General features: G+C 45.6%; 1 protein-coding gene across 5 annotated transcripts in view; it reads left to right on the top strand.

Moving 5' to 3' along the window:
* FRMD4A (FERM domain containing 4A) overlaps nucleotides 1-25,843 on the top strand; it is a gene marked incomplete at its 3' end in the record, with an annotated part of 393,830 nt that overhangs the window by 274,530 nt on the left and 93,457 nt on the right. For all 5 annotated transcript variants that reach the window (XM_082064558.1, XM_082064557.1, XM_082064561.1 and 2 more), the window contains exons 3-4: nucleotides 12,547-12,641; nucleotides 20,739-20,831. In XM_082064558.1, the coding sequence (XP_081920684.1) occupies nucleotides 12,547-12,641; nucleotides 20,739-20,831 (188 nt within the window). The remainder of the gene's footprint in view (nucleotides 1-12,546; nucleotides 12,642-20,738; nucleotides 20,832-25,843) is intronic.

Here is a 25,843-nt window from a genome sequence, read left to right as displayed (position 1 = left end):
AAATCCTCTGTGGACTCCAGTCCTGTGGTAAAAGCACGAGATACGCTTAGTCCCACTAATATCTTGGCTTGCTTAAATTGATTATAGATAACTGCAATTAAATCCAAAATTCAGCTGGGGTCTCTGTTAGTATCTCTGTTGCAGGGGCAACTTCCACAGGTTAAATGCCTTTGTGTTGCAAAAAGAGACTTTTTGGACTCTTTGCAAGGATGAGGGAAAGAAGAGTTACCTGGATACCTGGGCTTCTTCCAGGCCACTCAAAGATATCAGGGTGTAGGAACTAAAATAACAATTAAACAGGAAACCAGTAACGCAAGTATAAAAGTCAGCTGTGTTATGTCAATGTAACTCAGAAGGTCGTCACATCCCGGCTCCACAATGGGAAGCGAGTCTAGAGCAGGATTCCTTCCCCTCACCTGAGACAAGCTAGAGGAAAGAGACAACAGCTTGAGTTTCTCTTGTGTTTGAGGAATCCACATCTAGGGACTGAACACAAACCAGCTCACAGCTCTGGTCCTTGGCCAGGTTGCAGCGCCTTTCACTGTGGGACCAAACCTGGGGTAGGGGACAAAGTCTCATGCTCTGCCCATTGGATTAAGAGAGCATGACGTGGGGCTGGTGTGCTGTGGCAGAAAGGATGGGACATGCCACACACATCTGAGTTGTGTCTTGTCTTGCTACAGAACCTGCTACCACGTAAGACACTTCTTCTGGTTTAGGAATATGTGACATCTGGGTTTCTTTACCTGATTGTGATGGCTGATGGGAAATTTGGGACTGTCCTTTCTCTGACTTGGCTCATAAGGGATGAAAATCAATAATTTTGTCTGTGCGTGAAAGTAGGATGTAGCATGGAGGGTGTTGGTCTCTTGTCCTGAGTAACAAGCAATTGGATGAGACGGAATGGCCTCAAGTTGCACCAGGAGAGGTTTAGATTGAATATTAGAAAACAGTTGTTTGCAGAAAGGGTTTCAGGCATTGGAACAGGTTGCCCATGGAAGTGGTGGAGTCACCATCCCTGAAAGTGTTTAAAAAACATATAGATAAGGTTCTTAGGCTTAGTTATTAGGGTTAGGCTTAGGTTTTGAGGTTGACTTGGCAATGTTAGGTTAACAGTTGGACTTGATGATATTAAAGGTCTTTTCCAACCAAAGTGATTCTAAGAAACAAGTCAGAAGTTGCTCACTGGCCCATGGGCTCTGCTGGCATCCAGCTGGCTAAACTCTCTTCTCCTTGAATGAGGTGGATGGATCCATCCTGACATGTAGAAGTGTTTCCTGACCCAAACTATGCCCCAGATGGTGCTCAGGCATTGTTTGGGAGAACATTAGCTGGCACAGGCCAGCACTGTGCAAATGGTGCTGCAGTCTGGAGATCAGCAATTAGGTGAACTGGGAGATGCTGAAGTCAGTGTGACCTTGAAAACAGTGGTTTGCCTTGAAGCACAGGTGCTTCTTTTCTTCTGCTTATGTGAAGCCAATGGTCGTCAAAGAGGGCAAAGTCCTCCTGCACGTGTGTCTTCCTTCTGCTCTGCTGATCTGTTGTCCACACTCATCTATTTTTACATGGAAATCCCACAGGTGTTTCATCTGGAAGGAGATGGGAAGTTGTTGAATAGATTGTTAATAGGTTCAAGACACTGAGAATTATTTGAAAGGCTAGTGAATCTAGCCATCATAGCTAGGTATGCTTTTTTCTCCTCTACGGGAACTGAATTTGTTGGAAAGTCAATTGTTCAGTAGGTACCTTTTTCATACCAGTCTTTCCGAGCTTGTGCCTCCTAAATTAGCTCAAAATTCCCTGAAAGCTCAAAAAACCCTCTGTCAAAACTGTCAAATTTGAGGTGGATTTTCATTGAAGCCATACTAATCCACAGAATGCAGTTCTTGATGATACTACAAAACCTCCCATGCAATTCGGAGTAGTCTCCTCAAAACATAGTATTTGCTAGAGTAATCACATAGCAAAGCCAGCAGCCAGCCAGCCTTGTCTTCAGGACTGTCTTGTAAAGGACAAAACAGATTTGATGTTGTGTTAGATTTTGGGAGAAACCCAAGGAAAGATAAAAGAGGAAGGATCTGTTTCCTCCAACCATCCAGAAACAAACCTAGAAAGTTTAAATAAAGAATAATAAAAGTTGCACGCACAAATTGACTGGGGGCAACTTTTTAACTTGCTTCAGTGACGTTTTCATGGCTGATTAGCTGAGCTGCATGTGACCTTGGCAGTGTTACAAAAGCAATTTTTACATCAGTCAGCATAAGGAATTCCACACTTTCTATCATATCCCTCCTAAAAAGATGCCTGCTTGCCTTTGAAATCTGGGTTTGCTTCTGTGGTTGGTCAGATCTCACTTGGTTCATGCTCCTGAGCACTGTTCAGTTGGAAAGGACCTGCACGTATGAGGTTACCCTGCACAACCTCCTTTACTGCCCAGAAAGATTACTGAGGGGAAACATCTGGATTTTGACCACTTGTCATTGATTCTCAGGCCTCTAGAAATCCTGTGCAAAGGGCTGCTTGTGCAAGAGACAGTGGACCTGGCACAGATGCTTCCTGAATCATAGAATTATTGAATCACAGAACAGTTTGGGTTGGAAGGGACCTTCAAAGCTCACCTAGTCCAACCTCGGCCATGAGCAGGGACATCTTCACCCAGATCAGGTTGCTCAGAGCCCCGTCCAGCCTGGCCTGGGATGTTTCCAAGGATGGGGCATCTACCACCTCTCTGGGCAACCTGGGCCAGTCATGTGCATCCAACCAGCATGTCCAGCGCAGAGATGCAGACTCCTGAGAGATCCCTGGCAGAAACACCTTACAGTGTGCCACTCCTGCTGGTACCCCAAGCACCAGCAGCACCCCAGGACATCAGTCTGAATGCCAGGTACAGCATCCTCTCCCTGTCTCCAGCCCTGCAGGAGACAGCGATGTACATTGCCACATGAGATCATCATAGAATCACAGAATCATATAATACCAGGTTGAGAGGGACCATAAGGATCATCTGGTCCAACCTTTCTTGGCAAAAGCAGAGTCTAGACTAGATTAGACACATAGCTCAGCACCCTGCCCAGATGAATCTTAAAAATATGCAGTGTTGGAGAGTTGACCCCTTTCCTGGGGAGACTATTTCAATGGCTGATTGTTCTCATTGTGAAAAACTTCCCTCTTGTGTCCAATCAGAATCTCCCCAGGACTAATTTGTACCCCTTACCCCTTGTCTTCTCCATGTGACTCCTTGTAAAAAGGGAGTCTTCACCTTCTATGTAGCCACCCTTGAAATACTGCAACATGGTGATGAGGTCTCCCCTAAGTCTTCTTTACTAAAGACTGAAAAAGTTCTCTCAGCCTTTCCTCATGCAGCAGCTTCCCAGTCCTTTGATAATCTTTGTGGACTCTCTCCAGCCTGTCCACATATTTTTTGTATAGTGGGGACCAAAACTAAACACACTATTCTGGGTGGAGCCTCAGAAGCTCTGAGTAGAGTGGGATGATGACTTCATCTCTGCTGGTGATGCCCTTGTTGATGCAGCCCAGCATCCTGTCACCCTTCTTTGCTTACAGCAGTGTTCTAATTCTAAGCAGCCACCAAATCTCCTTGTGCTTCAGGTCTATGGGTGAAAAAAACATGTACACAAAGCGGGGGCCAGCCACAGAACTCATCCTTCATCCATCCTCAGCATCTCTCAGCTCTACATGGGGACATGAGCTTCTCCCAGTAGAGACAGAGAGGAGATGGAGCAGTCAGAGGGCTGAGGGGGGAAAGACAGAAAAACTGAGGTTTTTGTTATGCATGAAAGGTCTGAGCATGGAGCAGCGAAGACGGGCAGATTTCCCGTCCCAGCACCACTAGCAGCCAGCTGGTCCTTTTGGATGCGGTCACCTGAAAACGCTGTTGGAGTCACAGGATGACACAGAACACAACAGAGACGAATGGGGTCACTGGGCACCGATGCAGACCCATCTGAATGGAAGAAGAGCGCAGCTGCCTCTGCGTCAGGCAAGAAGGGGAGGAGGGATGCTACAGACCCAAAAGTGTCTTTTTCCTCCCACCAACTGCTTCTCATTTTGGCTTTGACATGAATTTGCCATGCAGACTTGGCCAGCTCATGCTCTCTACGTCCTCTGACTACAAAAATGTTTAAGCAGATTCACATCGCTAATATGTAGGGGAATTAGCGAGTGTCACCAATGGCTTCTGACTTAAGATATGGAGTGTCAGGTATTAGCTGAACCCAGAAATGCAGCTATCTGTGAACATTTCTGAAGCAACTTGTCAGTAGGGTGTTTTTAATCCTTTTACCAAACAGATTTTGGGAAATTTTTTTGTCATTGTCTCTCTGACCCTAATAAATCTTAATTCCCACAACTTGTGGGTGTTGACTTTCCAAGAAAAACATCAATGGCACTCTGTCGCCACCCTCCATGTTCCCGAGGCAGCTGCTGGAGGCGAGTTGTCTCATTTTCCTATGTAAATGAAGAAAAGAGATTTTTAGAGCCAACCACTGATGCTGGGAGAGATGCTGTGTGTGCCAGCACGAGCAACGCTCCCACCGCTCGTCCCCGACACTGGCGGAGTTCAGCTGTTTCATGGTAAAAAATAAGGCGTTCTCTCTCCAGGCATCTTGCATTTCGATGAATAATTTTTCACCCAACTACATCCCAGCCTGCTTTGATTATGTGCACTCCATATACTGACAACGTAATGCGGAGCCAAGGAATGGTGGATGAATCCCATAAGGGGAATTGCAGCCCCAAGCCTTCAGTGTGAGCAGTTTTGTATGGTGCTATTGCGCTGTATTTGGACAAGACAATAGCTGGAAGGACCATTATTTGGTATTTTTATAACATTACTATGCAGTGACTTTGGATTTTTCTTCGAAGCATGTAAAATGAGTTAAACAAGAGGATGACAGAGGTGTTGGCAGAGCCGATTTGACAAGAAGAGAATTGCGAGTGAGTGACAGCTGAATGCCCCTGCATGAGAGATTTTGGTGTTTCATGCACAGGGAATCGGGGCGGGAGGGAGTTATGGTCCGTAACTATCACAAGGTAATGTACTGCCTAATGCACATTGCTGGCCTTCAGCAGATAAGGCTGCTGGCCACTGAACAACCAACGCCTCGAGGCACAGAGTAGCAACACAAAGCGTCTATATGGGCATTTTTACTGCCCTTATCTCCATGGTGTTGGAAAATAGCTTTGTGGTTGGTTTTAGCAGATGATCTAATTCAGCTATGGCACCTGGATCTTGCTTCATTAGCAAATGAAAATAGTTGGTGAAGGGGAAGAATTGTGCTTGAATCACCATTTTGCACTTTTATTTCCTCCTGATTGCACTGCCCAAGGCTCGAGATGGGTCAGAGCCGCTGCCAGCTGATGGAGAAGCGTTGTACCCTGCCTAGTGGTACCGCATTGGGCACAGCCAAGGCAGGAATTACTCCGTATTCATACAAATTGCTTCTTTTTCCACCTCAGCTCTCCTGCTGATGGACTGGCCACACCACACACATTCCTCGGACTACATTTCAACTCAAGCCACCGAAGAGATGTTTTTCAAACATCCAACCTTTGAACGTTTAGCAAAATTGGACCAAGTGAGAAAGACTCAAGAAGATGGTTTGAACTAGACACACTTCACAGTCCATCCTGCAGAAAGCAAACCTGCTTGGAAACTCACCGGACAGCACCTGCTATATCTGAGCTCATAAATAAAATAGTTCAGGTCTCGCTGGCTGGGCTGACAGCCACATGGCTTGTATCAGCAATAGTTTGGCCAGCAGGACCAGAGAAGTCATCATCCTCCTGTACTGGGCACTGTACTGGGCTGCACCATGAATCCTGAGGTCAGTTTTGGGTCCCTCACAACAAGAAAGACCCTGAGGGGCTGGAGCGAGTCCAGAGAAGAGAATGGAGCTGGGTAAGGGGCTGGAGCACAAGTGTGATGGGAGTGGCTGAGGGACCTGGGGGGTTCAGCTGGAGAACAGGAGCTGAGGGGAGACCTCCTGATCTCTGAACTGCCTGAAAGGAGGTTGGAGTGAGAGGGTCTCAGTCTCTTCTCCCAAGTAACAAGCAACAGAATGAGAGGAAATAGCCTCAAGTTGCACCAGGGGAGGTTTAGATTGGATATTAGGAAACGATTGTTCACAGAAAGGGTCGTCAGGCATTGGAACAGGCTGCCCAGGGAAGTGGTGGAGTCACCATCCCTGGAGGTGCTTAAAAGACACATAGATGAGGTTCTTAGGAACATGGTTTAGTGGTGGACTTGGCAGTGTTAGGTTAATGGTTGGACTCAGTGATCTTAAAGGTCTTTTCCAACCAAAACAATTCTATGATTCTATGGCACAGCCTGGCTTGTGTTCCTAGGATTACACTACCTCTCTCCTCCCAACAGGGTGACCATCCTGGGGACTGTGTCTGGCCCGGACTACGCTCTGGTGGCTTTGGCTTGGAGGGTGACAATGGACCGGCCTGTGTCAGCACTCGCTCACAGTTAAATAGCAACGGTCTGAGTCCTGGAGCCTGTGTCTGACCACAGCTGGGTTACAGCACAAAATCAGTGCAGGCTGAGCACCAGCGCTGCAAACAGTGTTTAGCGCTGCAGCACTTGGCGTATTAGTGTCTCATCTCTATATTCTCATCATACGGCTCGCTGCAAGTCCCTCCAGCAAGGAGACGGTGGATGGTAGCGGTCTTTAATCTAATGAAACAAGGCATTACCAAGTGTGATCTAGTTACCTGATTCCCACAGTTCAGCATGTCTCTGTGCTGGATGGGTTTGGGTGGTGCGCGTCTGTTCGTATGTTGAAACTGTGCAATTCCCAGAAACCCTCTGCCACGGAGAATTAAGGAAAAGCTATGAAATGGGGGAGGGGAAATAGAAAGGCTTGCTTGACAGTTAATAAAACAATAAAATATACTTTGTGTGTGCCCGCGTTTCTAGGGACATACCAGCAGCTGCTAATACCGTGTCATCTGTTTTTTATTCATGGCCCTGCTGGACTGTGGATAGATAATGTCTCTCTATAACTCACTCATTTCTGAGTGTAATGGGAAGCTGTCACTGAGAAACATGCTTCTCTGCCAAAAGTGGGCAGCCTGTCTTTCCACTGGGGAAACACATGACTCTGGAGCTCCTCAGGCTGCTCAAAACCCAGTAACATTGTCTTTTAATTATGTTGAATATTTAATACTGGAATGCTTGTGTTTCTGCTGTATTTTCCATGATGACTGGCAGAATGATCTGATAAAGCTACAGACAAATCCTTGCACTTCTCTGATTTTGCTAGTTGAGACAGGCAAATGTTTACTTGATGACAGGCAGATGTGGGACTCAATGATTTTAAAGGTCTTTTCCAATCAAAATGATTCAATGAGTCTATGATTCTATATTGACAGGTCAGCACTGGGTATCCATCCAGATACTTATGTTTGAACTGCAAACCATAAACTTCTGGTCCTGAACACCAGAATACTCTCTACTGATTTTTTTTCTGATCTTGCAGTTCCCTCACTGAATGGAAGGAGAACAAGGTCACATAAAATAAGCAGCATAGCAATGTTTGATATATTGTTAAGCAGTCCTTATTGACTCAAGTTCATCAATATTTCTTTTTAAGCACCAAACAATTACTAAATACATACTCTAAATGTTATCCAAATGCTCAGTACTTTACTGAATTACAGCTCAGTTTTCATTCCAGGGACTGCTACAAACTGAAGGTATTACTAGAGGGAGATGTTGCTTTGCAAGACTCAGCCATGGTATCTCTGGTCAATACAAAGCAATTGCAATGGAGTTTTGTGGAAAGCGTTGTGTTTGCAAGTCCAGAGAGCCCAGGCTGCAAAGTGCGGCCTGTCCTAGGCTGGGATTAGGGAGTACAGGTAGGACTCCAGAGCTGGGAAAGCACCAGGCTCACCGCCGTGCAGAAGAGCCTCAGGGACAGTGTCTGGCTATGAAATGGCTGGTGTGTGCGCCTAAAATTCCACTATATAGAAGCAAAACTCCCTTAGCCTTTTGTCATGGCAGGGGGAGAGCCTCCCCAAACACAGGATCTTCCCTCCCATGGACATGGCTGGGACCACAACTGGGGCACGCCTGATTTCTCTAGTGAAAATAACAGTTGATTTGCAGTGCATTGTTCTTCACGTGCATTTTTGCAAGGAGGGTCCTGCAGCGGGAGGGAGCAGCAGGGGAAACTGGCTCAATTACATTGCTCTGACAACCCACCCCCACCAGCAAAGCACACTCAGCCCTCGCTGCTCCAGCTGCGGGATCTTTTTGTGGCATACCCCGTCCCGAGCTCCAGCCATCCAGCTGCAGCTCTGACATCCTCCCCCAGGCTGCTTTTTCCAATGCAGGTTACATAGAAGATGCCAGGTAGGTGTGGGTAGGAGGAGAGGAAGGGCAGCAGATGCAGACAAGTCTCAGCTGCTGCCCAGGCAGCTCACAGGGCACCACAGTCCAGCCCTGCAGCACTGAGGACACAGTTTGGTTTCTGGTTTGAATGCCACCTATTATTCCTGAGGGATTCACATCTATCTTGCTGACCATCCCACTATACTGAATGTAGAAGATCCTGGGCACACTTTGTATTGATTTCCCTGCTCCCAGAGACCAGTCCCCATCTTCTTCAATGCGTCTGTGACGGAAGTTTTATTAATGCAAAATGAATATCCTTCTGGAAAATGAAGTCCAGAAATTAATAATGAATTAAAACAACTTGCCACAGGCATCGCTAATGAGCTCTTTGTCTGCGCAGCTCACATGAAAGGAGGTCATTGCTCAGCCGTTCCCATTGCGAACGCCAAGCAGATTAACCATTAATGTTGAGTGTGTGGGTCTCTCCTGAGACAGCGGGACGGGCTTTAGCTCAGCTTGTGCCTGACAGGGTTTTCCTGCTATACACATTTGTCTTGAGGAGTCTTTGCTACCTGGAGAAGACACCTTCCTCCTCTCCCCTCCAGAAACTCAGGTTGCCCATCAGGTGTTGTGAGGACACAGGACTCATCCCACTGGAAAGGACAATAACCTTGCAGAGCTTAAGAGGAGAGCAGAAAGTAATCTTGGAGAGGACTAGCAGGGCTTAACTTCACCACCATAAGCCTCTTCAGGGACACTGGCCCAGTAACTAACCTGGCACCGCTCCAGTGCTGTGTCTGCATCTATTGTTCTTTTCCTTTATCTCGCAAGGCAAAGGGTGATCCTGCCTTATCTGCTGCCACAGGCTTTGGAGGAGGCCCCAGGCAAGGTCAGTGGAGATTGTGTCCCTGCCAAGCCCTGGGGGCAGGAGGGGGGCTGTGCTGGCAGAGGAGCAGCCGTCACGGGGCAGTAGAGAAGGGAAGGTTGTCACACCATACCGACCACCTTACCGTGGCTTTTTCAGCAGCCAGGTCTCACTCAGCAGAGATAAGGAGGCAATGTGTTGTATTTACCCATCTCGCCTGGGGAGGGTGGCTGAAGGCAGGTGCTTTCAGATCCTGCTCCTCACTGGATGCCTGGGCTGGATGCAGTGGTGCATGGGTGAGGAAGCTGGACATCGCTGCTCCATGATGTGGCTGGAGATCAGAAGGGGATTTCACCCCTTGTCCAGCACCCCTTGTGACCATGCTGGCTGGAGCTGAGGGGCCCATCACTTCCCCGTGGCCAGTTTGTTTCACATCAGCCATTTATTGCTCTGTTCTGCCTTCTTGCAAGATACAACAGCTCAACCTATCCCCTCCATGTGCTTCTCCCAGGCTTGGGAAAATGCCACTGTGTTTGAGGCATGCTTTTTTGCCCCTGTTCCCCCGCCTTGTCCTCTCAGGTGGGACACCCAGCAAGGCTGGCCGATGGCTTGCTTCCTTGCTTGGCAGCACAATTACCCATCTATCAAAACAACTGAGTCACCCCAAAGCACTGGGAGCCAGGCAGTGCCAGCCACACAGCACCGTGCCAGCAATGCACACTGTCATGGGGATGCACAGGTTCACCTCCACCAACTGCCCCACCAGTGGCCTTGGCCATGGAGGGGTCAGTCCTGCCCTCCCCTCCACCCGTCATTGGCCATGCAGTCCCACCCCTGGGCTGGGGAGAAGTCCCCTTCTGGTGCAGAGAGTTTGGCCCGATCGGGAGAGAAAGGAGCAGGGAGGCTTGGGCAGGGATGGGGGAAAAGCAACACTTAGGATCTCAGACTGCACATAGGATCATTTTGGTTGGAAGAGACCCTCAGGATCATCAAGTCCAACCATAACCTATATCTAGCACTAAACCATATCCCTAAGAACCTTGTCTGTGCACCTTTTAAACCGCTCCAGGGATGGTGACTCCACCAGTTCCCTGGGCAGCCTGTTCCACTGCTTCACAGCCCTTTCTGTGAAGAACTTTTTCCTAATATCCAATTTGAACTATCCCTGGCGTAACTTGAGGCCATTTCCTCTTGTCCTGTCACTTGCTACTTGGAAGAAGAGACCGACATCCTCCGTGCTACAACCTCCTTTCAGGTAGTTGTAGACAGATAGGCACAAAACCCTCTTCCTCTCTCTCCTTCACAAGTTCGTGTTCATTTTCCTGCCGTTAAGCTGAAAACTCAACCAACGCCACCAGTAAGTACAAGCACAGAGCCTTTGTATCTCTGAATTCACATGGTGGTCTTACTATGCTCTTCATCACAGTACCTGGGTACCTCATAAGCCAGACTGTAGCTTGTCCTTAAAATGCTCCGGCAAAGGGAGTTTTATCTTACAGCAGACAGGGATGCTGGGAATGTCCATCCCACCCAGCACAATACTATGAGAGAAGTATCTGAGGAGTCACCAAAGAGACTGGTGGAGCTGGTGTGCTCTTGGCTTGGGTCCCTGAAGGGACTCAAGGGGACAAAGGACATGACCATGGCCCCACGCCTGGTCTACTCAGCCATCTGGGAGCTAGTTCAGGAGTCTGTGAAAGTCAACACAGTACCTAGTGTAGACATAGCAGATACTCCAACAGTTGTGCCTGAGAAGTCTGATTTGGGAGTTAAAATGAAGCTTGTTGCATCCCACCTATTCGTCACCTGCCAGGCTGTTCTTCCCACACAGCAGCTTAACTCATATTCAGAGGTTGCTTTCAGCTAGTGCTGCATTTAGGCACAGCTATTGCTTCTTTCTTCACTGGCATGACCTAGAAACCACCTTTATGTTGGGCGCACAGACAAGGAGCGGTATGGACGTTGCTGGTAACTGCGCTGGGATGTAGCAGGCAGATGGGTGGGTGGGGGACGGCATAATGTTCATGTGAATGCCAGGGAAGAATTCCAGGCTTGGATCAGCTGTGTCAGTATTAGGACAGTGCTGGGCTTAGGGACATCTTTAAAGAGAGGTTGAGAGTCTTCAGAATCTCTTTGGGAGTTAAGTACAAATAAGGTGTTCTTTTCAACACAAGCTGTGTTCGTATTTACAGGACAGGGCAGTCAATTAGAACAGCAGGGCTCTCAGGTCCCCACCACCCATTTTCTGCACATCATCATCATTTCATCTCCATTTAACAACAGGTTCATGTCTGGGGTAACTCTGACTCAGCTGTTCAGCAGACTCGCTGGGGCAATCAAGCCTGCAGAGAGCTTTATTTTCACTGAGGCTCACAGCACAGATATTTGTAAACCAAATCCTTACGAGCAGTCACAAGGGAATGCTGTTGGGATCTCTCACCTGTGTCAGTGTTGCTGTAACCATCGCAGCTCTGGGATCTGGGGCTCTTACAGGCTGTGGGTTCACAGGCTGCATCTACCTGGAGCCTTTGTGCCCCGTTTTCCTACCAGTGATAGACAGGACAAGAGTTCTGTTATGGTCAAGACTTCAGGAGCCCAGCAGGAAACACAGGAGCCCAGCAGAGCTTGTAGAAATTCATAGGGAAAAGGAAGCATTGAACTTAAAAGTCAAATAAGGTTTTGCAGAAAAGGCAGTAAGGCACTGTCCTTTATATACGGTGAACAGTTTCTCTGAGCTTGGCTTTTACACTCTTACAAAGCCTATTTTGAAAGTGTGTGTTACTTTTTCTCTTTCCTTCCAAGTGCATAAATCTTTATCCCTAAATGACAAGCACTACTGAATGGGAAACTATTTTGTGCTGTCATTTACTTCTCATTTGGTCCTGTCACATCCTATCTTTTGGCACTATGTATTTTCTTAGTGTTATGAGCGTACATCTGTGCTGTGTGTGTGAGAGTGGGTGTCTGAAATGTGTTTGCAAAGGTCCTTGATAAAAAGCTTTAACAACTAAAGTTATCAGAGAGGCACGAGCGAGCTGGTCAGGGTAGATCTCAACACTGCAGGCAGCAGGTCAACTGCCTGCAGAGACATTAAGCACTGAAGAGGTCAAAATTGCCAGGTTTTTAGTATTTACTTAGGTGGGAAACTACTGCTCATTTTGAGGAGCTAATGGTGCTTGCAGATTTAGCTTCAACACCAGAGGGAACATAAAACAACAGCAGTGGAGCCCCTTCAAGGAGAGCATTTCCCTCCAGCAGCACAGTGCAGTTACATCCAAGTTCTCCTCATTAATCACTTTCTTTCGTTCTTGTTTTCCAGCCAAAGCTTTTGGCCAAGGAGTTGCTTGATTTGGTGGCATCTCATTTCAACCTGAAGGAGAAGGAGTACTTTGGAATTGCGTTCACAGATGAAACGTAAGTGCGAGGAATTAAAGACCTAAGAGGCAACTCTTAGATCACAGGAAATCTCGTTGGAGTTTTGTCATGAGCAAAATGGCCAGTGGAGAAGACCTGAGAACCCCAAAGTCCTAGACCAAGGTCTAGGGAGGCATGGACCTCACATCAGAGTCTGTCCTGTGCTGTCTCTCCTACCAAGGGTTGGAGGCCTCTCACGGCAAGTTAAGCATGGCCAGAGGTGTACAGAGGCAGTAACAATCCCTTCCTAATCCCATGCTCAAAGAGTTTGTGTGATTTGGCATTGGTAAAAGGTTAATGTAAGCTCTCATGGACTTAAGATCCAGTCGCTAGTTCAAAATTATTACCAGATTGGCAGAACTGTTCAATTAAAGTTTTAATCAGTTTATTCACTCAAGCAGGCTTAAAAGTAATTCTAAATTATTTCAAGAATAAAAACAACTCACAAAATTATTATTTCTGATGTTTTATATCGCATATTAGAGTTTCTTGAAAAATTGAAAGAAGAAAGTGTAGGAAAGGAAGGGATTGCCAAATTTCACGTGAACGAAAATTTTTTAAAATATAAAATGTTCATTGTGGAAAGGATTTGAACTCACCAGGAATCACACAACAGTCTTACGCTAAACCAAAGGATGGGACCCTGACACTGCAGTCATCTCAGGCACTGTTGGTTGTTCACCTTGAACTCTGGCTCCCAAAGTCCTGATATTACCACATAATTTAAGGTTTTGTCCCAAGACAGCCCATTTCTACCCTCTGTTTAAAAGGCAAGTATAAAATCAGAGCTGGAGAAACATTAAAGGTCTGCCAAATGCTACAATTAGTCTTAGACTGGGACCTCTCAATGCTACTGCACAGTCTCTGCTACTATTTTCCAGCTGTCTGGTTTCTCTCCGTGGTTAGACTGTTCTTGACACATGGACTATATCTCGTATGTGTGCCCACCATACTCCACCTTGCTTTACAATAGGTTTTTCTGTATATTAATCAGGGAGAGGCATCTCACACCTATATTCTGACAAAAAGCAAGATTTTTCAAGCCAATGCTGTGTTCCCAGAACAGCTGAGTCAGCGGTACTGCTGTCATGAGCCAGCTCCACTCTCCTGCTGGGAAATGTAAATTATCTGCTGGAATAATGATTCAGGATGGGGTAATCAGAGGTGGATGGATAATTGCACAAACATATCCACACTCAACTCAGCAGTAATCTCCCCTCTAGAGCCAGTTCCCTTGGCAAGCACCTGCCTTGGGCAGCCCAAAGCCATCTCAGGACACAGGTCCCAGGATGGAGGGTTGCTTAGCATCAGGTGCATGCCAAAGCAAGTCCTGAATCAGAGGAGAGCCCAAAATCCACCACATCTCACTGACACAAGCAGCTCAGCCCTGTAGGAGATCTCCAACCCCACCCAAATTAATGAGACTGGTCCTGGAACTGGCAACTTATAAAGCAGGGGGAGGAAATTACTCTTCACCAGGGTGTTATTTCTTACTGGGAAGAGCAAGTTACTCAGTGGGTGCTGCCTGAGGGGTGCAGGAGAGCCATGCAGAGAAGCCAAAGCAGACTAGGAGATGAAAATGTTCCCTCAACAGTCCTAAGAGCACAGGTTAAAAACAAGAAACACATGTCAGACTACAAACAGAGAGCAGCTGAGCAAGTCCCAGCTCTCGGCCCAGCTGAGCAGGCACAGGGCTCCCCTGGGAGCGCTCAGGAAGCTAATGAGGAGGTGTCAGCAATTAGAGAGAGCCCAGTCTCCCCTGGGGCTTCCAGGTTTAACACAGAGTGAAGTGCTCGAAGATCTGGGTTAGTGATGGGAGGAAGTGCGAGAGGCTGATGGAGGCCTTCCAGGCAGCGCTCAAAGATGCACAGTGAATGCAGACAGATTCGCACTGTCTAGACGAGATTTCAAAGGGTGAGGTGATGCTTCCACTCACTCGGTCACCTCCTTGACGTGTAGTCGAGATGGAGCAGGGTGCATTTTAGCAGGAGCTTAGCCAACCCAGTTGGAAGATTTGGGAAATTTTCATTAAATCTAGTCAACCCAGCAGCATGCGAGTCCAAGCCGATATGAAGTTTGGTCTGCAGCCCTTTTGCTGTCCCATAGTGAGCCTGGCCCTTACACTGAGGCTTCTTAAATGATGTGAAAATAATCTAGACCAAAAAAATGTACATAAATATATATATATATATATACACACACATATATATATATATATAAAATATATGAGGTTCTGAGCAACCTAATGTCCCTGAAGATGTCCCTGCTCTTGTACGGGTGTTGGACTGGATGAGCTTTGAAGGCCCCTTCCAACTCAAACTGTTCTGTGATTCCTCCTCAGTTGTAAGAAGCTCTGAAAAAAGTTGGCACAAACAATTATTGTTTTAGTTGACTAACACAGACAAGAAATACATATCTGGGGAGCTGGACTGGGTCTTGAAAAAAGATGTCCCATGTTACCTTCGTAAAATAAACTGGGCTCTCTCTAACACAGATCTTAACCTGCAATGTGAAATGGCAGTATTTTAAAAAAAATCCTTTCTTCAAAAAATAGGAAAAACAGTCTCTTAATGTGTGTTTGCAGAGCACCTAACACAGCCCTACAGCTAATATAGACCAGGCACACAAAAAGAAAACCTTTAATTCTATGACACGAGCCCTCAGGGATTTCCTTCTCTTCACTGGGTTTCCATTTGCCTTACTTGAAAGGAACTCATAACCAGCTAGAACAGAACAAGCTTGGTTCATAAATGTTCATAAATGTAGTCTGGGGTTGGCTAAATTGCAAGTTTAGAAAGAAGAAAAGCCGCTAAAGTATTAAATCAATTCTTCTATTTAAGAGTAAAGGCTCTATGAGAGTAATTTATTTAGAAATGATTTGAACTGGGGATTTCCATTCATTAGTTGTGCTCTATCATGACAACCTGAGAAGAAAATCAATAGGAACAACCTTTGCGTTGGTGACTTAATAGTTTCTTGTGATAATATAGGGTCATTACTGCATTCAGCATGACTAAAATTAGATTGTCAGACTATTATGGAAGAGAGAATAACGCCTCCTATTTTAATGATCATAGAAACGCTTTATGGCGTGAGCCATTAACTGTGGGAGAGCAGAGGTCAAAAGGGTGTCATGTACGGCATGTGGGGCCAAGCTTCCCGTGAAGCCAGAAGAGCAATATGCTGGTTGATTAACACTGAAAAGGAATGGAGAAAGGTCTTGCTTTTCTTGGTTCAGCTATATATGAATCTCCACTAACCACCCTTCCCCTTGGCATCAGCCCTTTCAGAGTTGACTGGGAGCAAGCGGTCAGGATTACCCTTCTGTTCGCTGCAGAAGACCCATCTGGGCCATGAGCAGGTTTTCCACGTCCTTTACTTGTCCTTAGACATGAGCCACCTGCTCCATGGAGAACTACCAACTTCTGCATCCCACAGCTCCCCAGCCAAAAGTTGGCCGAAACCCTTTTGCTCCCTTGGCAGAGCGGAACTTGCAGAACAGCTTCTTCAGCTAATATAGAGAATAAAAACTGCAAGGGATTGAGTTATTTGTGTTACACTTGTTCTAGAGACCGCACTAACGTGGTAAGGTGATGACAGAGGGTGCCCTTGCATAGCCCAGGATCCCATGGCCAAGGGGATGGCAAGGGAAGAGTAGGGTACCACTTTTCCCTGGAACAGTGTCTTATCTCTGGGAATTGGGGGGGAAACCTGTTCCCACCCTGCAGCCATGTGGCAGAGCCAAAATGAGGGACCAGGTGCCCCACGTTCTGGTTGAATGGCCAGTCCAATGGAAGCTGCAACCCTCCAATTCCTTTGTCGCCAAGTCCAGGGTTTTGCAAAATCTGTAAAGTTAAACTCACATAGCTCCTTGAGCTTTGCAACCCCTTCAAAAGTATTTCTGCTGAAGGACTAAGACCTTAAGTGAGAAAATCTGTGAGCTTAAAGGGGTTTTTTGTTTCTGTTGTGATTGACAGAAATGTAAAATAGTTTATATGGTTTCTATTATGTGAACTGATCTCTCTCAATGTCCATTAAATTCAACATGAGTTTGACACTAAAGGGACGTGAGTTGGTTTATTGTTCCAAATAGCTTTATAACACAAATCAATGTGGATCTACTTTTTAGAAAACTGGACACTAACCAGTAAAACTGTATAAACAGAACCACCTGGAGGCAAAGTATCCATTGACGTACCATTCTTTACTGAAAGCCCTATTAAAAGAAAACAAAACTGCTGCCTGCAATCAACAAAATGAACCCTGGGCACCAAAATCCATACTCAGTCTGTAACCTAAATGGACCCAGTTTGTTTTTCTAAAAGCGATTACGTATTTGTTATTGGCAGACCAGTTTAACTGCCAACCCGAGTACAACTAACAGAGAAAAATTATCTGGCTTCCAATATTTAATCTCCCTATAGGTCACTCAAAAACTGTTTGCACAATCATTTGTTAATACACTGATATAAACACTCGAACGAATCAATGGCAATAATGAAACAAAAGGTACTTTGTGTCTTTAAATTGAACCATGAAGGAAATCCAGCTAGACATAGGCATGTATGAATGGGATCCCAGTGCAAGCTGCCTAAATCAGTCCATGTAAACTGTCAGGATTACGACATGCCTGGGGTTATATGCCCATATTTTTCCCTGTCTTACATGGGATTGTGCTCCATGAATAGTTCTGAAGACAGCAAGACAGCTTCCAGAGCCAAGCGGTTTGCGGTGTAACGGCACTGGAGTTTGGCTCCCTGATAAACCACATTCGCAGGCGGATGCCGGTGACTCTTCACTGCTGCTGTTCTAAACATGCCACACATAGACGCTTGAAAACAAGGAGTTAGGTGACAATCTGCAGGGCAGAAGCCCTCAGCGATGAAAGATTGTAAGTGGTAATTGAGTACAGTGAGCAGTTAACTCCTGGCAGTGATTTAAGTGACCTTCCTCCTCTCAAGGAGCTTTGGATTTAAGCTCCATGTAGATGAGAGTAATGAAACTCTTCAACCCAAAAATTCAGTGGCAATTAAATGTGTTATTCAGTACTCACACCCGCGTACATGTACGATATAAATGTGTCATTTGGTATGCATGCATATATGCATATTTTTTCTTTGCACCGATTATATCAACCAGTTTCTCAAGTTAAAATGCAGTGCGAATGAAAAGATCGAGTCTTTTCAAAATAAGAAATACCTTGAAGTGAATTATTGTTCTGTGCACCACGGCTCCTCAACCCTTCATTGTACACTTTAGGCAAACCCAGACATTTCTGTTGAATAAACATAGAAGTAGACAGTAAGCCCATTGTCAACAAGTCGGTCTCGGAGGGAACCGGTGTGTAATGCCATCAGCTGCTGGTGGCTGCTACTTTGGTGACACAAATGCAGCTGGACAGGTTCAGGATAGGATGTCTAGTTTACTGTGGCTTTTTCTTGCTCTGGCAGTGTTTCTACCTTGGTCTACATGGATAAATGCTCAACTTGTACTTCAACCAGGAACAGGCGAGCGTGTCTAGTTTCAATACTCATGTGTACCATGGCCTTCACAGTTAATTTCAGCCTGAATCCTTTTGAAAGAAACCTTCAGAACAAAAATAAATAGGAAAAAGGACAGATTTCAAGAAGGGGGATGCAGTGGGAAATGTGGCCACTTCTAATTTTTGGGTGTCCAGGCTGAGAATCTTCCAACAAGGCTTCTTGTCTGACACCCTGGAGCACCTGTCTTCTAAAAACCGAGCCTAGTTAAAGCACACATCGGTGCTGAGCAGCCGGGCATGATGCAGGGATCCCACACTAGTGCTGGGCAACTGCATCCCAGCAGCAGAAATGACGGAGGGAGACCTGATCCTGCTGCACATGCAGCTGGCTGAGAGAAAGACCAGTTAGTCCCCATACCCAGCCCTGCTAACATGGCCAGCCTCACCCCAGTCCTGCCCAGTATCCAGCACTGATCCAGGCTGGGTAGATTGGCTCTCAGCACATGTACAGTGATGGAGACACATGAAATGACTAGTTGGGCTTGAAAATCTGCATTATGTCACCTCTTTCTTGTAGCCACACTGCTAGTAAATCTGTGCCCTTAAAACACAGGTCAGGCTGCCCTTTACCTGGAGAAAAAACTTATTTAAGAACTTTATCTAAAGAAAAAAAAAAAAATAAACCTGGCTAAGACTTAAAATATCTTGGAGAGAAACACACAGATGTTTAGAGCAGGGGATAAAAAAGGTTTTGATCTTTCTTGTATATCAAAAGATGTCTAGGATGAGTTTTAAAAGTCCCCAATTCCACGTCTCACTTGTAGGTAGATGAGAGACTTTGTATTCTTGCAAAAGATATGCAAAGGCTGCTTAAACTGAACACCTGACGTCTATATGGCAAAATGTGAGATGAGATTTATAAACGTCTGATCCTGAACCCACTGGAACAATTAGTGGAGCTCAAAAGTAATTTTGAATCCCTTAGTCAGTTTAAAAGACATATAGATGAGGCTCTTAAGGACATGGTTTAGTGCTAGATTTAGGTTATGGTTGGACTCAATGATCTTAAGCGTCCCTTCCAAACAAAATGATTCTATGATTCTATGTGTGATGTCCCAGCTGGTCTCCAGGACAGCCCAGAGCTCGCTGGGCCTGAAGTTCCCTGAGCTGCCCATCTTCTTCTGTATCTACATAAACCAGGGCAGCTGTATGGAAATTCAAACTGAACCCAGGTGACTCAAAGCCTCCTGAAACTGCTACCTTACCCTTTATTTATTTTTCTGGAAAAGATGGAGTGGGGAGCTACAAATCTGGTTAAAGAGCTAAATAGATGTTGTTGCTTGCTTTCCAAAGGGGCTTCTCAGTTGCCCAAAGCACACGTGCTGCTAAGAAGTAACAGCAGACCCCTGTGAAATCTGAGTGTGTTTGCTGACAGGGTACACTGCTAAGGCTTGTGGCAACCCTAGAAGTTAATTTAACACTTTTTTATAAACCAAGCCTTTTTTTTTTCCCTTTTTTCCTTTTTTTTCCTCTTTTCATTTTTGGTGGAATGAAGAATTATTGTAGAGATGGCAAATAAGCACTGGAATAGTGCTCAGGGCATCTGAGTTCCATTTCCTGCTTTATTTGCTGCAAGATTCTCCCCAAAATCACTTCAATTCTCTCTCCCCTTGCTTGTCTAGACAGCAGAGCGCTGAAGGCAAGGGCCGCCTCTCCCTCTGCGTGAAATCTGCTCTGACTGAAATCAATAGCAAAACACTCACAGGACATAGCCCAAGCATCACTGAAGGCAATGGCAAAACTCCTGCCAACTTCAGTGGGGCCTGAATTTTACCATATATATTTCCACAGCGCCTAATTTAATGGGGCCTTTTTCTCAGCTGGGGAGTGAGATGCCCCTGTAACACAAATAATGGTAATTATGAAATAGCTCTCACATGCACACAGCACTCCACAATGTGGGGAACGTGACAAAGACCAGAGCTCTTGCTCAGGAAAGCTTCCAGCAGCAAGGCATGAATGGATAAATTATAGGAGAAAATAGTAGCGACAGGTACCATCCAGGCAAAAGAAAAGGCAGCGTGTGGTAATTGGAGCTGGAACGCTTCATGGAACAGCTGTATTTCAGGAGCTCTCTGAAGGAGGAAAAACCATGGCTGGGAAAACGTAGAGAGGCTATTGCAGGCATGTGGGTGGTAAATAAACTGTCTGAGGCTGTGTAGTCAGGTTTAGCCTTGAGTGAAATATTGCAGGCATTGTGGAAACTCTTAGCAATAAGGATTTCTAATGAAAATCTTGACAGAACTTTTAATGATACTATTGCTCCAGGGGGTTGTAATAAAAAGGTGAAGCTCGTAACATTTTGGGCTGTCCTGCCAGCTTTCACCCTGACAGACTGAACTTTAGCTGTTCAATTCCCAGACTGAAACGTTGCCAGGATGATGTCGCCTCCACTCCTCAAACATTTACTGTGTGGTTTTTTTTCAAGCATCATGCAATAGCCAAGGGCAAACAGCACGGCTTTGCTGCACCTTTGTAACACCTCAGACCTCATTGCAACGCGTAGTGAGAAACCTCTTTGGTGCTGGGCTCGAAACTGTCTCTTCTCTTTGCAGGGGACACTTGAACTGGCTTCAGCTGGACCGCCGGGTGCTGGAACATGACTTTCCCAAAAAGTCAGGACCGGTTGTTTTGTACTTCTGTGTCAGGTAAGTGATGGGAAGCCCTTCCCATGGGATACAGCTGTGAATGACCCGTTTCCCAGAGGCCAAGAAACAAGGCTGTCAGGTTCTCACGCTGTAGAAATGCCTGTGAACAAACAAACACTTTTATAGAGGGTTTTTTTTGAGATCTTCAGCTTTGAAACTCCTCTTACACAAGTGTAAATGAGTAGTAGCCACACTAACACCCATCGCTGCCCAGAGAGAAACTTGTATGAGGGCAAGATCAAACGTTATGTCTTTACATTTTTATTTGTGTGGTTTGAACTCCTGGAAGTCCAAGCTGGGTAGGACTGCAGAACAAATATGTCTTTCTGTCAGGATACTCAACCTGAGCCAGTCACCTGGAGAGAAAACACTCGCCAGCGAGTCACCATTTCCTCTGGGTTATGCCCAGGGTGTGTGTTGTGTCAGGGACCAAATTAATCCTGGTATAGCCCTGTTGTATTTGCCTTCTGGACTGAACCACGTCATGGTATAATGAATTACCCACCAACAGCAAATGGTGGCATTTTATGTCAACCGGTTGGCTTCTGCATGGGCATAAAATATATTCATAGACTGGAAGGTTTTAATGGAGATTATCGTAGTTCGGGAGCGTTTCCCTTCATGTGGGAATTTTGCAAGGAACTGTTAGTATTCAGAAGCCAATAGAAGCTGCTGGTGCTCCTGTGTGCACAGTGTCTTTGCCTCCGAGGGAGATAATTTCTGAGAAGACATATTTGCTCTTGCAGCTTTAAAACACCCAGAGAGAAGCTGGAGACTGGGATGGCATATGTACAAAATTAAGTTGAGGGGTTTGACTTACTTTTAATGGATAGCTGATGTCTAGAACTAGCCAGTGCAGTGTTACTCTGTCTTTTTCTGTTAGCCTTTCCACTCCAGTGTTATATTACATCTGACATCACTCTCATTCATTTCATAGTACCCACAAAAAATGTAGACCTACTTTTGAGTTTCTTCCCCTGAGTGAAGCTTTTTTCCCCTGCATAGTGATAGTTGTTCATTTAACTTCAATTACAAGGGAGACTTCTCAAGGGAAGAGACTCTTTGTTCTGTTACGTCCCCTTATTTAGTGGTGGATTTATCTTAGGACAAACCAAGGCTGTGCAAACCCCCATGACTCCAGAACTGTCCTGCTGTCTCTCAAGAGAAGAGCTGAGTCTACATTTTGGGTGCTCCAAACCATAAGGGTAGATCTAAACATTTCCAGTGTATATGATCCAGACCCACTTGTGCTTAGAACTACACAAAACTGTTGGTGCTCTTCTGCAAAACTAATAGACTTCTAGGCAAATTAAAACCAAACAAACCAACAAAAATTAAGAACACATTAAGAAGATGGCAGCTCTGTTATCAAGCATCTTGCCTAGGGGCCAAATTGAGAAGTCTGCACTAGGACAGGGATCCCACATAAAGCAGGGAAAGCTCTGACTCAGCAAGAACTAAGTGCAGATTTTAGGAGCAGAACTGCTAAATGTGTGAAAGCCGGTGCTACTGAGCCATTCTCATGTTCATTTCAAAGACTACTCAATGAGCATAAATATTGCCATCTGTATTGTTTTATGAGAGTTGGCAGCACAGTGGAGACAAGGCATTCTAGCAGGATCTTAGCCAAGAGACATCTTAGGACTATGGATCCATACGACAGTTAGTAAATGAGTAACCTCTCCTGTTCTGGAATTGCAACCCGTAGGAGAAATCCATAGCAGAAAAGTCAGCATTCAGCATCCGAAAAGTGTCTGAAAACAAGACTGACTATGGGCTTATATTCTTGTTTGTGGTAGTAATGAGTGGGTTGTCACAGCGAGTTACAATTTGAATTGGACTGGAAGACCAGATGTCTCGAGAGTTAGGAAACAGCATTAACTTACCGGGGCTTTTCTACTGTGTATTTCCCCTGTGGATGTTAGACTCTGGCAAGAAGTTTCCCAGCACACAGAGTTCCCATGTCCATCCCCAAATCTAATCTGAGCAGAAGGCAATTGGAGAAGAGATGAATGCCAGCCAGCTGGCTGAAGTTGGGAAGGCCCCAGGTATCTGTTACCCAGCGGTTTCAGTTCTGGTTTGGGAACTAAAGCAAGGGCTGAAGAAAAGGTTGTGAAGAGACGCATCCATAGACAGGATTGTATTCCAATAATCTCAAGGTGCACAACAGCTTGCAGAGCCATCCATATCCATATCTTTAAGCAGAATGCTTCCTGTCCCCTGATATCAGGAGGTGGAAAGTAAAGATAACTAATGCTGTACCATAGATAGTTACAAATGTACTAATTTTTAAGGGAACAGGTGCCCATGGCACGGACTGTATCATTGGTAAAGGTTTGCCTGTGTTTGCAGATATGTTTCTTGCATTATTGCAAGCTGAAAAAGCTTAGGTTGGTGCTGGGGGTCCTAATTGGGGGGATAGTAATACAAGTAACTGGATGTGCCAGATGTTTGTTACAGATAAATCTATTTACTGTATCAGGATTTAGCCATCATGTGGGTTTTTCCCTCTAGTCAAAGTAAATGTGCAGTTCAACCACGCTGGGTAACAACTGGAGACATGAAGCTTCAGGCAAGAACACTAAATGGTTTGTGAAGAGGAGAAGATACAGAGGAACCATTTTCACCTTTTATGTGACCATCAAATTGTTTTTACCTTTAACATGCCTGCAGCAATGCTGATGGGCAGCATGCCCACCAAAGATGCCATAATTTGTAGACTGCTTTGAAAGTACATTTAAAGGGAAGCATGCCTTTTTAAGCAAAGGCTTCTTGGAAGAACCGTGCTGAAAATAGAAGCTTTCACAAGTTCTGCAGTGTGAAGTTCTCCCTTGTTTAAATCTCTGCAGCACTGTTGTAGCTTTGTCTTTTAACACACATTTCCTTGACGTTTGACATTGTTGAACTTTGATGTCCAGTCTCTTTACTCTCTTCCATAACCAAAGATGAAAAATTTCACAGCACTGTGTCAAAGAAGGATGTTCTTAGGCATTAGTTCAGAAGAAATTGCTTCTGCTCTTGTACACTTGCACAGCAAACTGAAGCCTCTCTGTCTTCAGGTTGTCATCTAGAGCTTCTCTGGAAGCTCATCACTAGGAACCTAGGAAGCAGTCAGAACTGCTCAGGCAGCTGTGAGCCACCCCATGACTATCCTTGTGCAATGTTATTTTTATGAGACTCTGCTAATATCCATTTAAATAGCTTCAAAGCCATACGTGAAAGCAAGAGGGAGTGCCATGGTTGTTGGTGAAACTTATTCCCTGCCTCAGAGGGTTTACAATGCAGATCACAGAATCACAGGATGGTTGGGGTTGGAAGGACCTCTGGAGATCATCCAGTCCAACCCACCTGCTAAGGCAGGTTCACCAGAGCAGATCACACAGGAATGTGTCCAGGTGGGTTTGAATGTCTCCAGAGAAGGAGACTCCACAACCTCTCTGGGCAGCCTGTTCTGGGGCTCTGACACCTCAAAGTAAAGAAGTTTCTTCTCATGTTCAGATGGAACCTCCTGTGCTTCAGCATTTGCCTGTTGCCCCTCATCCTATTGTTGAGCACCACTGAAAAGAGTCTGGTCCATCCTCTTGACACGCACCCTTCAGATATTTATAAACACTGATGAGATCCCCTCCCAGCTTCTCTTCTCCAGCTGAACAGCCCCAGTCTCTTCCCATAATAAAGATGCTCCAGACCCCTCATCATCTTTGTAGCTCTCTGCTGGACTGCCTCCAGTAATTCCTTGTCCATCTTAAAGTGGGGAGGCCAACAAACTGAGGAGCCAGACAAACCAAGCCAGCTAAAGTCTAGGTGAAGTGAAGGATGGGGATGAAGGAAGGAGGAATTAATTAGCTGATTTTGCAGAAGTGTTTTTAGACTAGAACGGTGAAGCTGTACCTCACAACATGAGCTGTATGGCAAAGGGCAGGAACGTGAACAAAGTGTGGAGAACCCAGGAGCAGCAAGGAGGTCAGAGGAAAACAGAGCTGGCAGGGCTTCCAGTAAAGGTTGTTATAGTTTTGGCAGGGAAGGAAGGTTTTCGCTTTGACTCACCCAGGCAGAGGAAGGAAGGTAAAGCGACTCCCTTTGTGTAAATCTTTGAGATGAGAACAGACCAGAGCATAGATATGCTGTTCATTCATGGAAAGTAAAGCTGGCCAGTCTTTCCAGCGAATTCTCACTCCCAAACAACGGCCTTGTGGGATTAGCAATGCTTAGCTAGGGAACCACCAGCATGAGTCTGATCTCTTTACCTTCCAGTTGTTTGCCACGCTGTTAATTTATATGAACAAACTCAGCAAATAACATTCACCTCACTGGTGGATCTTTTCCCACGAATGAATATGTGCGTTCTCAGGGTAGCTCCACCAGCTAAAGAGTGTCAACTCACTGCAGAAGTCGTCACGCTAAATCAGAACATTTCTCATGTGGAAATTATTTTCTTTCAGAAAAAAAAAAAAACCACAAATCCTCAATACTCAAATACGCTGTGGGGCAGAGTTTGTATTATGGCCCAGCAATATTCCCACAAAGGAATGCCTGTGTCCAGCTACGTCTGGCATGTGTTCATACGCACTGGCTAGGCTGAAGTCAACACAGGAGCCGTGGGGGTTCAGGACTCTCAATATTGAGGTCAGATGTTTTGAGAGGTTACCACAGTAACTATAGAACAAAGTGGCCTTAAATCAGAGACCAGCACTGAAATGCAGAGTGCAAAGCTTACACGTGCCATCGCTTTCTTCACCCTGAAGGAATGTAGCTGTATGTGCACCAGCGGTGGCCCACGTCTGAGGCTGGTGGGGCAGATGTCTGAGGTGGGACTCACCACACCAAACCTGAGATGTTTACCTGGCAGATGGTTCAATGTCAGGGCTAATTAGTGCAGCCTCCCTGTGTAACCACTGGAAAGAAATAGGCATTTTTCAGGATCAATTCATCCGACTTATTTTAGATGACTGCTTTGGAATTCAATAAGTTGCAGTTTAATATACTTATGCCTCTCCTCTGACCTGAAACCC

This window comes from Streptopelia decaocto (genome assembly GCF_964273445.1).
Source record: "Streptopelia decaocto genome assembly, chromosome: 1".
NCBI classification, from domain to species: domain Eukaryota; kingdom Metazoa; phylum Chordata; class Aves; order Columbiformes; family Columbidae; genus Streptopelia; species Streptopelia decaocto.
Note: the sequence above shows the minus strand (reverse complement) of the source record. Positions and strands in the feature narration are given on the sequence as shown.